Source organism: Eumetopias jubatus, unplaced genomic scaffold (genome assembly GCF_037043125.1).
Source record: "Eumetopias jubatus isolate StellerSeaLion01/CBP00866 unplaced genomic scaffold, mEumJub1_p1.0 scaffold_10, whole genome shotgun sequence".
NCBI lineage: Eukaryota > Metazoa > Chordata > Mammalia > Carnivora > Otariidae > Eumetopias > Eumetopias jubatus.
Window position 1 is genome coordinate 77614046 of NW_028274816.1, and position 14161 is coordinate 77628206.

The 14161-nt window shown below is 55.3% G+C and overlaps 2 protein-coding genes across 2 annotated transcripts; both read left to right on the top strand.

The window, feature by feature from the left end:
* Nucleotides 1-135: 135 nt before the first annotated feature.
* TRAPPC1 (trafficking protein particle complex subunit 1) lies at nt 136-2071 on the top strand. Its single transcript, XM_028124795.1, has 5 exons — nt 136-236; nt 348-446; nt 598-668; nt 1235-1373; nt 1672-2071. Exons 2-5 carry the CDS (start codon nt 348-350, stop codon nt 1798-1800), a joined length of 438 nt encoding a protein of 145 aa, XP_027980596.1. The 5' UTR covers nt 136-236; the 3' UTR covers nt 1801-2071.
* Nucleotides 2072-3463: 1392 nt separating this feature from the next.
* On the top strand, nt 3464-9119 carry KCNAB3 (potassium voltage-gated channel subfamily A regulatory beta subunit 3). The gene is made up of 14 exons (XM_028125092.1): nt 3464-3705; nt 5024-5067; nt 5179-5216; nt 5429-5508; nt 6784-6828; nt 6907-6951; nt 7153-7196; nt 7390-7476; nt 7758-7843; nt 8013-8133; nt 8217-8311; nt 8391-8514; nt 8698-8786; nt 9036-9119. Exons 1-14 carry the CDS (start codon nt 3464-3466, stop codon nt 9111-9113), a joined length of 1218 nt encoding a protein of 405 aa, XP_027980893.1. The 3' UTR covers nt 9114-9119.
* The last annotated feature ends 5042 nt before the right edge of the window (nt 9120-14161 follow it).

The following is a 14161-nucleotide window of genomic DNA, read 5'->3' on the forward strand; positions in this document are numbered from 1 at the left end:
GCCCCGCCTCGCTCGCCTGGATGACGTCACCAGCCCAGCGCTCTCCCTCGCAGGCGCCCAGGCAGCTTCTGGAGCCCGGGAGCCCTAGACGCGCGTGCGCGGCGCCGGCGGCACGGACTGGCTGAGGGGAGGCATGGGGCGGAGTTATTGTCCCACCGCCGCAGTTTGAGGAGCCGGTGGGGCGGGGCTCCGAGGAAACCGGAAGTATCTCGTGACGGGCACCAGGAGCAGTTCCGGTGAGTCCGGGGGAGGGGTTCCTGCCGGGTTGGGGGAGTCAGGGACCGGGAACTGGAGCCCCCGGAGTGTGGGCGGTCGGGGAGCGAAGCTTAACGCTCTCTGCCCTGCAGATGACTGTTCACAACCTGTACCTGTTTGACCGGAATGGAGTGTGCCTTCATTACAGCGAGTGGCACCGCAAGAAGCAAGCGGGGATCCCCAAAGAAGAGGTGACGAGAGGGCCCCGCGCAGTCCGGGTGACCTCGCATCTCAAACGCACATGGTCCCAGCCCAGCCCTTCCTAGCCAAACCCCGTCTGGTTCCCACCCCTATCCCGTCTCCTTCAACAACCAAGAGCTAACTCTGTCCCTCTCCCTCCAGGAGTACAAGCTGATGTACGGGATGCTCTTCTCTATCCGCTCCTTTGTCAGCAAGATGTCCCCGCTAGACATGTACGCTGAGTCAGAGGAGATGCCGAGGGAAGGAGGGCTGGCCTTGGGAATTTGGGGGGCGGGGGAGACTTTGTGGAGTGGAAGAGACATTGCCCCCAACAGAGGGGAAGGAGACAGACAGAGAGAGGCTGAGTCTGGAGGGAGAGTGCTGGAGCTGGCCTGAGCGGCGAAGGGGAAGATCTGAAGGGGGAGAGGTTGGGTGCGGGGGCTAAACTGAGGAGTGGAGGTGGGAGGTGTCTTACTAAATCAGGCTCCTGTGAACGATGTTTAGGGAGTCGACCTAGACAGGATCAGAAGTATCTCAATGGAAGAGATTATGCTCCCATTCCTTTTTAAAGATTTTAATTTATTTATTTAACAGAGAGAGAGAGACACAGCGAGAGAGGGAACACAAGCAGGGGGAGTGAGAGAGGGAGAAGCAGGCTTCCCATGGAGCAGGGAGCCCGATGCGGGGCTCGATCCCAGGACCCGGGGATCATGACGTGAGCCGAAGGCAGACGCTTAACGACTGAGCCACCCAGGTGCCCCTATGCTCCCATTCCTTGATGTCCTCCTCATCTCTGCAGGAAGGACGGCTTCCTGGCCTTCCAAACTAGCCGTTACAAACTCCATTACTACGAGACGCCCACTGGGATCAAGGTTGTCATGAACACCGACTTGGGCGTCGGACCCATCCGAGACGTGCTGCATCATATCTACAGTGCGGTCAGTGCCAGCTCCCGGGACCCTTCCCTCCCCAAAAGCTCCTCCACAGCCATGGCCACTTAGAGCCTCAAGACTCCTTGAGCTTCCCTGCCCTAATTGTACTGTACCGTAGCCCTGTTGAAGTCAGGAGTTTTCTCAGGACTCTTTAGGTCCTGAAACACCACCACTTTCTCCTCAGGGAGGCTTGCCTCCCAGCCCTTGATCCTTGTGCATTCGCACACCCCTGAGGTCGCACTAGGTTTGGGGTTGAAAACAAGAAGTGTCCAAAGCCTGGCTCTAACACCCTTCCCCTCCGTAGCTGTATGTGGAGCTGGTGGTGAAGAATCCCTTGTGCCCACTGGGCCAAACTGTGCAAAGTGAGCTCTTCCGCTCCCGACTGGACTCCTACGTCCGCTCTCTGCCTTTCTTCTCTGCCCGGGCTGGCTGAAGGAAGCACCCTACCTCACCCCTCAGCAGAATCCCTGTCTGCCTGGGGCCCTTCCTAACCTGTTTCATATGAAGGCCCCCGCTGCATGCCCCTCTGCCCCCTCCTGTTGCCCAGCAGCCCTCCCAGGGCAGCAGCCTAAAGCCCACCCCGGTGCCCTCCCTGTCCGAGGAAGGAAGCCTCCAGGAATCCGTACACCTCCAAACCAGGCCGTCTGCGGTTTTATACCCTACCTGATGCTGCAAAAGTACAGAATAAACTTTTTGTCACCCTCTGCAGCCTAAGCGTGTTAGTTTGTCAGTTTGGGTGGTCCGTCGGGGTCCTGCCCCACTCACAAAGGCATGAGCCAGGGTGGCCACGTCCCGTGAGCCTGTAAAGAGGCTTTGTCCATTGGCTTCTCAACAGTGACAGATCTTACTCCACTCACAATGGGGTTACGTCCAGATAAACCCATCGTGAGTTGAAAATATAAGTCGAAAATGCATTTAATTCACCTGATCTACCAACCGTCATAGCTTAGCCTAGCCTACCTTAAATGTGCTCAGAATACTACATTAGTCCATGGTTGGGCAAAGTCATCTAACACGAAGCCTATTTTATAATAAAGTGTTGAATATGTCATGTGAATACTGTACTGAGAGTAAAAAAAAATAAGTGTATCGGTAGTTTACACTCCGGATCCAGGGGCTTACTGGGGGCTGAGACTCCCTGCCACTGCCCAGCGTCAGGAGGTATCATACAGTATATTGCTAGCCCAGGACAAAATTCAAAGTACGGTTTCTACTGAATGTCTATTGCTTTTGCACCATCAAAAAGATGAAAAAAAAATTGTAAGTCAAACCATAACTAGGGACCGTCTGCAATGACATTTTGGGGGCAGGGGGAGCTGTCCTGCGTTTTGTCCTGGCGGCCGCTCACGAGCTGCTGATAGCACATCTGCATCCCCAATCCCGGTTGTGACAGTCAAAAATGTCGCCAGACCTTGCCACATGACCCCCCGGGGGACAAAATAATCCCCCATTGAAAACCACGTTGCTGGAAGAAGGCCGAAGTGCTGCGGGTCCCAGGGGGTATGATAATCACCCTCCCAGGTTCTGCCCTCCCGGCTTCTCCAAACGCACAGACTCTTCAAGCTGCGGGAGCCTTCGGAGGCGGGGCTTATGCAGATGAGCGGCGTGTTTGGCTGGGAGGCGGGCGGTTTTATGCAGATGAGGGGGGCGGTGCTTGCATGTTGATGATCTGGGCCCGCTGCCGACGCTGCTGGGAGCCTAGCTGTCCCGCTGCGGTTTGGGCTGAGGTGGCATCTCTCTTCCACCACCAGCCCTCGTCCCTAGGTCCCTATCCTCCGAGGACTGCCCTCGACCTTTGCCCTCACCCATTTCCCCCTCCTCCTCCCCGCGCCAGGGACCCCGTCTCCGAATATCTGCACTCGTGCCGCCCCCCGCATTTCTCCCCTCCCGCCGCAAACCCCGCGACCTCCAGCAGCCCGCCCCCGCGGGCCCGATCCTGCCTGGCGGCTCCCGCCGCAGCCTGCTCAGCCTTCCCGCTCTCCCAGGGCTCGCGCCACTACACCCCCACCCCCACCCCCGCCGTCCGCGCCGGGGCTTCCCTGTTCCCAACTCCTCCCGCCCCCTCGAAGCCCCCTCTCCCGCCCTGGCCAGTTGGCATGCAGGTGTCTATCGCGTGTACCGAGCAGAACCTTCGCAGCCGGAGCAGTGAGGACCGTCTGTGTGGACCCCGGCCGGGCCCCGGGGGCGGTAATGGCGGGCCGGTCGGCGGGGGGCATGGGAATCCTCCGAGGGAAGGAGGGTCCGGCCCCAAGGCCCGGGCCGCACTGGTCCCCCGACCCCCAGCGCCCGCTGGGTCCCTCCGAGAGAGCACCGGCAGAGGCACTGGCATGAAATACAGGTATGGGGGTGGCCAGGCAGCCCACCCCATCGGCTCCCCTTTCCTGACCCCTGAGGCTTCCTGGGATGCCGCCAGGACCCCCTCAATCTTCGCTAAGAAGGTCCTAGCTCATCCCCATCTCCTCTTCCCATCACCGGGGTACTCTCTTACTTGCTCCCTCTCTTTGTCTCCGTCCATACCCCTGACTAGGGGAAAATCAACTTTACCAAGGTTGACCGGTCGGGTCAGAGCCAGGTGGTGCTCCTGAGCTTCCCTCCTTATCCCCAGGGGGGACAGGGATGCACGGATCTCCAGGCTGGGGGCCCCCTCTGGGATGGAGTGTCCTTGGGTCTGTGTCCTGGGAAGGGGGGGAGGGGCAGGTGGGAAGGAAACGGCTTCTCACTCTGGCCAACTCAGGATGCCTGACCCAGATACTGCCCTCACCTGCCCCAAGGGCCAGGTCTCCTGCAACCTTTCTTGGTGGGGAGGGGAGTGGGGCTCTTGGAAGCATGGACCACATCTCTCAACCCCATGCTGAGGGACAGACAGGGGCCTGGTGGAGAAAGTAGACTGAATTGTAATCGACTTTCTCAGAGAACTGCTGGGCTCTCAGAACTTGCATAAGAGAGGGAGGGAGGGGCTCCTACTTGGGAGTGAGCCGAGGTTACTGATTGGACCTGACTCTTGTCACTTGAGAAATTTGATCTCTCCATGTGTTGCCTCTGATTGAGAAGCTGAGCCAACTACCTGGGTGAGGAGACCTTGGGAGGAGGGGGCTCTCTGGGTCAGAGACAGACGCCACAAGCCCACAGAAGTGGAGGGAGCCTACGGAGGAAGAGGGAAAACTGGCCTTTCCTGTCATACTCCCCACTCAGGTGTCCTACCTGCGTTTTGAGGGCCCATCTGCCTCCCCTGTCCAAGGACCCCTGCCTGCCTGAGTGCCTAAACCTGACTTGGTTTACCCACTCCCACCGCGGTGTCTGCCCTTCAGTAGAGCATTCTTTATCTGCGGGTCTGTGTCCACAAACTCATCACCATCGCCCTGTCACATTCCTCCCTACCCCAAACTCCACACATCCCAGCGATGACTCAAACACAGATGAGACCCCACCAGGAGAAACACAAACCAGGCAGCCAGCCACAGAGGCTCTGGATGTTGTCTCCAGAGTCACTTAGGCTCGGGGCGTAGTACTGCCCAACTCAGTAGGCCCACTGGGTCTAGTTCCTTTGGACTGAACTACCCGAGGGCTTCCGATTCTGGAAGGAGAGGAGCTGGGGGCTGATCATCTCTGTCCTTAATGGAGGCTCCACCCTTTCCTGCTGCTTCTCTATCCTGCAGGAACCTAGGAAAGTCTGGCCTTCGGGTCTCCTGTCTTGGCCTAGGTGAGTTAGAAAGCAGAGGACTTAAGGGAGGGGGCATTCGCGGCTTGCCACCCCACCCCACCCCCGCCCCCCCGCCCCATGGTGGTCACATGCCTGGCTTCTCTCTCGCAGGCACCTGGGTCACGTTTGGTTCTCAAATCTCGGACGAGGTATACGTGATGGGCCCTAGAAGCAGGGTGAGGGGGTGTGAGGGAACCAGAGAAGAGGGGAGTAGACTCGGCGAGGGGTTTGGACAACAAGCACGGGGAATGGCGGCCCTGAGGCTGGAGGGTGGGGCCGGGGCCAAGGTGCAGGGGGGCTGCAGTGCAGACGGAGGTCGCTGGGGGCCAGTGCTTGATCTTCATCTCTGTCACCTCCCTAGACAGCAGAGGACGTGCTGACAGTGGCCTATGAGCACGGTGTAAACCTATTTGACACGGCTGAAGTCTACGCAGCGGGGAAGTAAGGACTGGGGTGAAAGAGCCAAGTTTCATCTGGAAGGCTAAGAGAACATCGGGGCTTATTTTCCCTCTAGAGAACCCCGGGAACTCTGTGAACACGAAGTTCCAACCTTTCAGCCAATGGGCCCCCGACGCACTAGGGGAATTGCAGTCCCAACATCAGTCCCTCTTCAGTGTAGAGCCCAAAGGGCATTCTAGGCAGTCCAAATAAAATGAAGCCAACAAATCTATCCTGGGCATCAGTTATGTGTCGCAATGTGGGGATTACAAGGCTGAATTTTCACAGATCGCATACCCATGGCTTCACGCTGGGTCTTCCCAAACCTAGCCAAAACCTAGGATGACCTTCCCCCACCTCTTCTCCCATCTGGCAAACTCTCCCACTCATCTTCAAGACTTGGCCCAATGTCAGCTCCTCCAAGAAGACTTTGCCCAGCTCCCCAAGTCGGTCATCACCCACCTCAGCTCCCAAAGCACTTTGTACCGCCCTCCGACCCACCATCTGTCAATTACGGGTTGATATAGCCATGTTTGCTGCTCAACTGGGAGGCTCCTCCTTCCACGGAACTTGTCTATGTCACCTAAGTACCTACACAGAGCCTAGCCCAGAGCAGACACTGCTCGTAGGATGACAACACGCACCCCCCACCCACAAAGCTCACGGTCAAAGCGGTTAAACCGAAAACACAGGGAGATATGAAAAGGAACAGGGAAACTTCGGTAACCATCCGCCATAACAATTTAAGACCTGTCACAGGTTAGCGCGTAATTAAGTGCCAAAGAATTGAGCCAGCAGGAGCTAAGGAAGGTGACAAGAAGGGCTGACCACAGACTGTGGCAATCAGAGAACATTTTCAATAAAATGAAGCAGAATCCAAGTGAAGCTTTGGAAGATGGGTGGGATTTTGCAGAGACTCAACGAAGGGGGAGGGTTATGCAGATGGTTGGAACCAGAGCAGACAACGGGTGTCCTCCCAACCTCACTAGTCTGTCCCTGTCCCCTCATATTCTATCCCTTTGACACCCTGAACAAAGCTTGGTACGCAGTTGATGTACAATTGATATTTGCCCGATGAATGAAAAGTATATGATCACACCCCAAGTTCTGGGAGTCTTTCTTAATTTTGTCCAGGATGAGGCTGACAGCCTAACGGGCTCCTGGTCTATGGTCTGCTTTACTAGAGAGGAAATGGGTTGAAGGGAAAGGTGGGGAGGAGGGGAAGGAACTGATCCACCTTGGAAGGGCCAGTGTTTCCGACATCATCTTTCTTCCCAGGGCTGAAAGAACCCTAGGCAATATACTCAAGAGCAAAGGATGGAGGTGAGACTGTGTTTGGAGGGGTTGCTGGGGAAATGGTCATCCCAAATCCCTTTTCTTGCTTCTCTCTCTTTTTTCCAGGAGATCAAGCTATGTCATCACCACCAAGATTTTTGGGGGAGGACAGTAAGTGGCTGCCACACTCTATTTGGGGAGAGCTACAGAGAGCGTGTGAAGGTGCATGAGGGAGAGGTGTGGGTACGGCTGCCACCCCGGGTCTGCAGCCTGCCCCTGAGGACCCGTGCAATCCCAGTCCCTCGTGGCGCCAGGCCAGCCCTGTTCCCCTGTCTTTGTCACACCTCATCTTTGACTTCCCTTTTCCTGCAGGGCAGAAACCGAGCGAGGCCTGAGCCGCAAACACATCATCGAGGGTGAGAGTTAGGGGCTGGGAACCGTGGCTGGGTAGAGAAGCCAGAAGAGTTGGGAACGTCCTCTGAACCTTTGAGTTGGAGGCTCTGCATAGGGGAGCTGGGAGTTAGGCGGCCATGGCAAGGGGGTAATGTCTGAATCCTGAGCAAAGGGAAGCTGAAATACTTACCTTCCTCTCCCCCACCCCTCCCCCAGGCTTGCAAGGATCCCTGGAGCGCCTCCAGTTGGGATACGTGGACATCGTCTTCGCCAATCGCTCCGACCCCAATAGTCCCATGGAGGGTAAAAGCAGCACCCTCACCCTGGCCATCCTGCAAAACGGCACTTCCTCAAATCTCAGCAGGAAGCCAGTCCCTGCTCATGAGGCCTCCCAACCTCCACAGTGGAGGCTCAGATCCCAGGTCCTGGATGGGGCGGGGGGGGGGGGGAGCAGATACCAATCTCTCTGATTACACAGAGATGATGCCTGGGGTTCTTGGTGGGGCAGGCCGAGGCCCACAGATCTAGAGCCCTGGATGTCAGGGGTCTGACAGGGAGGTTCTCTCTCTCTCCCGTGTGCCTAGAGATTGTGCGAGCCATGACCTATGTCATTAACCAGGGCCTGGCCCTCTACTGGGGGACATCCCGGTGGGGAGCTGCAGAAATCATGGTGAGTGTGCCACCCCACTTCCTCCCACTGTCCCACGACCGGTCCCCCCTTTTCACATGGCCACCCCAAAACCCACTCTACTGGAGGAGGGGGAGTGGAAGAAAGTGGGAAGAGTACTCTGATTTCCGCCCCCCCCCCCCCCCCCCCGTCTCTCCCTGCCCCAACCCAGGAGGCCTACTCCATGGCCAGACAGTTCAATCTGATTCCTCCAGTGTGTGAGCAAGCCGAGCACCATCTGTTTCAGAGAGAGAAGGGGGAGATGCAGCTGCCAGAGCTCTACCACAAGATTGGTTCGCAGCCCCCATCCCTACCTTTCCCTTGGCCAGTCCGTCACCTAGATCCCCATCCCCACATCCAATCCTCTTGCCCTTAGGTGTTGGCTCGGTCACCTGGTCCCCTCTGGCCTGTGGCCTCATCACTAGCAAGTATGAGGGGCGAGTCCCAGAGACCTGCAGGGCCACCATCAAGGTGAGATCTGGGGGCTCAGGATGGCAGCACTGGGCCATCTGGGCAGATCCGGGTGGTGCTGATTCTCCTTGGCCTCCAGGGCTACCAGTGGCTCAAGGACAAAGTGCAGAGTGAGGGTGGCAAGAAGCAGCCACAAGCCAAAGTCATGGACCTTCTTCCCATGGCTCACCAGCTGGGCTGCACTGTGGCGCAGCTTGCTATTGGTGAGACACCGCCAGCCCTGGACCCTGTGGGGGGGGGGGGCTCACCTCCTGCCCAGACACCCCCAAACCCAAGACTGGTTTGTCCCTAAGGGAGGACCCTCTTCCTCAGAGACACTCCTCAAGTGTGGGTGCTGAACTGTGGGTGTTCCCCTCAGTTCTCATTCTTCTCTCCTCTGGCCCCAGCGTGGTGTCTCCGCAGCGAGGGTGTCAGCTCGGTCTTGCTGGGGGTGTCAAGTGCAGCGCAGCTGCTGGAACATCTGGGAGCCCTGCAGGTGAGCTGGGGACTCAGAGGCAGAGCCCATCTCTGCCCCCTTCCCCAGCTGTCCGACCCGGAATGGGCTTGGGAGGTCAGCCACTACAAAGTCCTCTCACTCCGCAGAGAGGTCCCGGGGCGACAAGGGGAGGCTCTTTTCCCGCCACCTGGCCCCGCTGCGCTGCTCCCCTCCCTGGCCCCCGAACCCCATGCCCTTCTTCGGCGAGCCAGCACGTACTGTCCCCTCCACCACCGCCTTCCCCTCCAGGTGCTGAGCCAGCTGACGCCGCAGACGGTGATAGAGATAGACGGGCTTCTGGGGAACAAGCCGCCTTCCAAGAAATAGTCCGTCGGGGGCGCAGGCACCCACACCCGGGCCGCCGCCGCCGCCGCCGCCGCCGCCTCCCTCCCGCCCCGGATCCCTCCACGCCGCGGCCGCAGCCGGGGGGGCCCCGCCCCCTAACGAGTCCCGGCTTCGAGTAGCGATGCGCATGAACAAAGCCATATTCCCCGCAGTGGGGCTCGAGAGGGAAAGTAGTGCGCCGTCCGCCTCCCTGCGCTCGCTCCTCCAGGCCTTCTTGCTAATCCCGGGCATGAACCACCGGGCCGGCTCCTCTCTGCCCCTTGGTCTCCCTCCCTTCTCTTCTTCCCCTAATCGCCGAGGCCCAGAGGAAGACAAAAAACAAAAAACAAAAAACAGGGCAGATACAGGAAACTTGCACATTACCTCAAAAGTGGCCCTTGAGATGTCATCAAGGGATAATAACCTAATAAGAAGGGAGTAGTGACGTCATCTGGGACAAAGGCACGGGGGCTCTTATTCTGTACAAAGGAAGCCAGGCTGGTCCTGGCAGGAAGTAAACGGCACCCTTTGAGGACCCTGCCTCCCAGCAGAAGGTGGAGGGGCGCTTACATTAAAAAGTGTCAGTACTTGGTTCTTGCAAAGAAGGGGGTGGGGGGCGGGGGATGCAGTGACACAGCGCTGACGCAGGTGAAGGGAAGTGTGCTGGCAAAGCGATTGGGGCGGGCTTGGGGAAAAGCTGGGCTGTGCTTTGCAGGACACTGGTGACAGCCTTTAGGTCATGGTGGAGACCTGGGGCTGGACTGAAAATGTCTGGGGATAGACTTTTGAGCCTGGAGCAGGATTTCCTACCTAGCAGTGGAGGGCTGCAGTCTTCCTCCTGGCAATAATCTTAAAGCAATAATGCCGGCCCCTCATCTGTAAGACTTCTCCCAGGGAACTGTAAATAAAATCTCAGCTTGATCCTCACTCCCGGTGTCTGAAATTGCAGGGGTTGGGAGGGTAGGACCTCAGTCTCAGATACCTGGCCCTCGTCTAGCTCCCTGCCATTAGAAAACTCCAGCGCTAGCTTTCTCTCCACTGACGAAGGCATCGTGCTGCCAATCACTGCCAGTCACCGCCCTCACTGAGGACCCAGGTCCCCGGATACCCCAGTCCCCGGTTTTCTTCCTTCCTTCCGTCACCGCATTCCCTCAGAGCCCAGAGATCTGGCTTCATAGTTTTGTTATTCCTCCCTCTGACCCTCTTGCCTTTGTTTTGCTTAAAGTTACATTAGCCACAGTTCTCGTTCCTGTGCTTCTCATTTCCCTTTTCCTGATACCCACATGTAGACCAAGGCACTCTCCGGGTGGTTTTGTTGTGGCTGCGTGGGAGGGGCTGATGCGAGGTTGAGGCCTTGGGATTTGGGGAAGGAGAGGTAAGATGAAAACTGGCCTATGGTGGAGATGATGCAGGGGTGGGGGGGGAGGGAAAGGGGTTATCATAAAGGAAAAAGGGAAGCAGAAAAGCAGACTCAAATGTGATTATGTCGGATACGATCCCTAACCTTCCCCCAAAGGACTCTGATTTCCCTGAGACACAAAGTGGATGGAAAGTTACAACCTCTAAAGATCACAAGACAGGGGAGGATGCGCGCTGCCTTCCTTAAAATACAACCTCCCCATCTCCCTTCGACTCATCCTCACCCTTCCTCGATCCTGAAGCTGAGAAAGCAGCGAAAAACCAATTTCCAAAAAGAGAAAAGCCAGCAGCCTGCCATTTGCTGGCTAGCAACCAACCCGGATCAACTAATGAATAGTTACATCCACTCCTAACATCTCCCACTCGTTTTGCAAGACTGCGGAGGAAACAAGGAGGTAAAATATATGACTAAACGGTGGTTAGTTCTTCTGCAACAAACATACACGAATTCATAAATTCAAAATAGTATTCTCTTTAAATGGTTCTTTTGGAAGACTCCTCCTTTATTTTAATAGAAATGTCTCCCCCCTTGCTCAAAACGTTAAAAAGAAAAAAGTCCTCTTAGGAATTACCTTCAGAGGCTGTTTGTAAAGCCCTCGTAAGAAACCTTCCTTCATTGCCACACCTCATTTACCGTATTTATCACCCACCTCATTCATTAACTTAACAAGTATTTATTTATCAAGTCCCACTATGGTACGGGGATACAGTGGTGAACAAAACCAGACTCAGAACAACCTTTGTGGAGTTTCCGGATGAAAAAAAGAAACAAACAACCAGCAAACAAACACAAGTTGCAGGTGTCCAAAGTCCAGAGACAAGCACGGGCTGCTACCAGAGTCCACAGTGGTATCTGAAAGGTGAGGCTGCACTCTGCGGTGAAGGATCAGCAGGTGTTAATAAGGTGAAAGCAAGAGGGCTAGGGGAAGCGTGCAGAAGGGAACATGCGCGCCACCCAAGTTCTCCAAAGCTAGAGGGTCCAAAGAGAGCATGGAAGCAGAATGGGAGACATGAGTAGGTCAGAACACACAAGACCTTATCGGGCACTTCGGAATATTATCTTTATCCTAAGGGCAATAGGAAACCGTCCATATCTGTTGTTACACCCCCCCCAAATTTGGTGGCTCGAAACAACTTTTTAAAATTTTATTTTTACCCCCATTATTCTGTGGTTTGGCTGGTTCCCCTGCTATTTCCACCTGGGCTCACACGTGTGGCTGGACTGAGCGGGCAGGTCAGCTGAGCAGGAGCATCAGCGGCCTCACTGCTACATTTGGCCATTGGCTGGGACTCCTCAGTTCTCCATGTAGCCTCATCTGCTGGTAAGTTCCCTTACATAATAGACTCAGGGCAGGGATCCCAAGGGATGAAGGCAGAAGCTGCAAGGCCTCTGACAGACTGTGCCCCAGAACTCACACAATGTCACTTCTGCCACTTTCTATTAGTCACAGGAAGTCACGAGGTGAGCCCAGATTCCAGGAAGAGGGAAACAGACCCCAATTTTTGACGGGAGAAGCAGCAAAGTCCCATGGCATAGGAATTCGGGGCTACTAAACTATCACCACATTAAAAGATTTTATTTTTGGGGGGGGGCGCCTGGGTGGCTCAGTTGGTTAAGCGACTGCCTTCGGCTCAGGTAACGATCCTGGAGTCCCAGGATCGAGTCCCGCATCAGGCTCCCTGCTCGGCGGGGAGTCTGCCTCTCCCTCTGACCCTCTTCCCTCTCGTGCTCTCTATCTCTCATTCTCTCTCTCTCAAATAAATAAAATCTTTCAAAAAATTTAAAAAAAGATTTTATTTTTTTAAGATTTTATTTATTTATTTGACAGAGAGATACACAGCGAGAGAGGAAACACAAGCAGGGGGAATGGGAGAGAGAGAAGCAGGCTTCCCACCGAGCAGGGAGCCCGATGCGGGGCTCGATCCCAGGACCCTGGAACCATGGCCTGAGCCGAAGGCAGACGCCCAACGACTGAGCCACCCAGGCACCCCTCGCATTAAAAGATTTTAAACAGGAATGGAAATGGTTGTGGTAGGACCTGGCTGGGCTTGAGATCTGGAAAGATCACTGGTGATCTGGTGAAAAGGCTCCTACCAGGGTCTAAGCAAGAGATGGTGGCAGCCTGGACTGGGGTGGTGTACTGAAGATGGAGAAAAGTAGGTGGATCAGGGAGACATTTATTTAGGAGGCAAAATGAACAGGGCTTGCTGAGAAGTTGGTAAAGGAAGGTAACAATGGCGCGGGAAGAGGGGTCAAGGATGACTGCTTTGGTTTCTGGAGCTGGGTAAAGAAAGAGGTGGGAGGGGCGCCTGGGTGGCTCAGTTGTTATGTGTCTGCCTTCGGCTCAGGTCATGATCCCGGGGTCCTGGGATGGAGCCCCGCATCAGGCTCCCTGCTCAGCGGGGAGCCTGCTTCTCCCTCTCCCACTCCCCCTGCTTGTGTTCCCTCTCTCGCTGTGTCTCTCTCTGTCAAGTAAATAAATAAAATCTTAAAAAAAAAAAAAAAAGAAGGAAAGAAAGGGGTGGGAAACGCTGGAGGAGGTGCGGACTTGGGACAAGGGAGATCATCATTTTGGGTTCCTGAAGACGAACAAGAAAGGAAGGTCTGGAGCTCAGAGAGGCTTTGGCTGTCAAACACTTTGGAAGCATTTATATAATCATATCTACCCTAAAAGTTTAAGATGTAATCACCAACCGAAGATATTAAAAGATGTGAGGATAGGGCGCCTGGGTGGCTCCGTCCGTTAAGTGTCTGCCTTCGGCTCGTGTCACGGTCTCATGGTCTCAGTGTCTCAGGGTCGTGGGATTGAGCCCTGAGTCAGGCTTCCTGCTCAGTAGGGAGTCTGCTTCTCCCTCTCCCTCTGCCCCTCCCCCTGCTCATTCCCTCTCTCAAATAAATAAATAAATAAATAATCTTAAAATAAGTAAATAAAAGAAGATTTGAGGAGACCTCGGAGCAACATTCCAAAGAGAAGTTGCCAAAAAGTTTTGAATTATGACAGCATCGTTGGCATAAGTGGATAACTTCCCCCACGGGACCGTGAAGACAAGACAACTCAGAAGTTCTGAACTATCTGTTTCCAAACAACGGTATACCTCCTCACTAAAGATTATCCTTAAGGGTTGTAGCAATCTAGTTAAAAAACAAAACCAGCTCTACATTTCCTGTGAAAGCCAGCAAACGCCATGTGAGAAGAGAAGCCCACCTTGTATTGATCAAAAGAGACGGGTGTTGCAAATGTTGGGTATTGGGAAGTCAACAGAACATAGGCTGGGGGCACAGGATAAAAGCAGCTAACACGGCCTGTTTTCTGCGGGCCAGGCCCTATGCTAAACCCCTTGCATATATAAGCTCATTCAATACTATATTACCCACACTGTATAAATGAGGAAACCAACCGGCCCCGTGAGGTTAGGTAACTTGCTCGGGGTGTCACAACTCCTGAGTGCTGGAGGCTAGGATCTGGTGGTCGAGTCTGCGCAGAACCTGGGCGACAGGTCCAGGAGAGGAGGGTGAGGAGGCAGCTGGAGGTGGGTGTGGTACCACGAGGTGGTACCACGTGGGCTGTGTGTTATGTCCTGTTTACCTGTGGGGCAAATCAGACCCCTGAGTCAGAGCTCAAGCTGGGCAT

Excerpts from the sequence above, each read along its gene's own strand:
- TRAPPC1 (XM_028124795.1), top strand. The coding sequence starts at position 348 with ATGACTGTTCACAACCTGTACCTGTTTGACCGGAATGGAGTGTGCCTT. Across the intron at positions 669-1,234 it reads AAGATGTCCCCGCTAGACAT|GAAGGACGGCTTCCTGGCCT; the intron begins GTACGCTGAGTC and ends TCATCTCTGCAG. Across the intron at positions 1,374-1,671 it reads TGCATCATATCTACAGTGCG|CTGTATGTGGAGCTGGTGGT; the intron begins GTCAGTGCCAGC and ends TCCCCTCCGTAG.
- KCNAB3 (XM_028125092.1), top strand. The coding sequence starts at position 3,464 with ATGCAGGTGTCTATCGCGTGTACCGAGCAGAACCTTCGCAGCCGGAGC. Across the intron at positions 6,952-7,152 it reads AAGATTTTTGGGGGAGGACA|GGCAGAAACCGAGCGAGGCC; the intron begins GTAAGTGGCTGC and ends CTTTTCCTGCAG. Across the intron at positions 8,787-9,035 it reads AACATCTGGGAGCCCTGCAG|GTGCTGAGCCAGCTGACGCC; the intron begins GTGAGCTGGGGA and ends CTTCCCCTCCAG.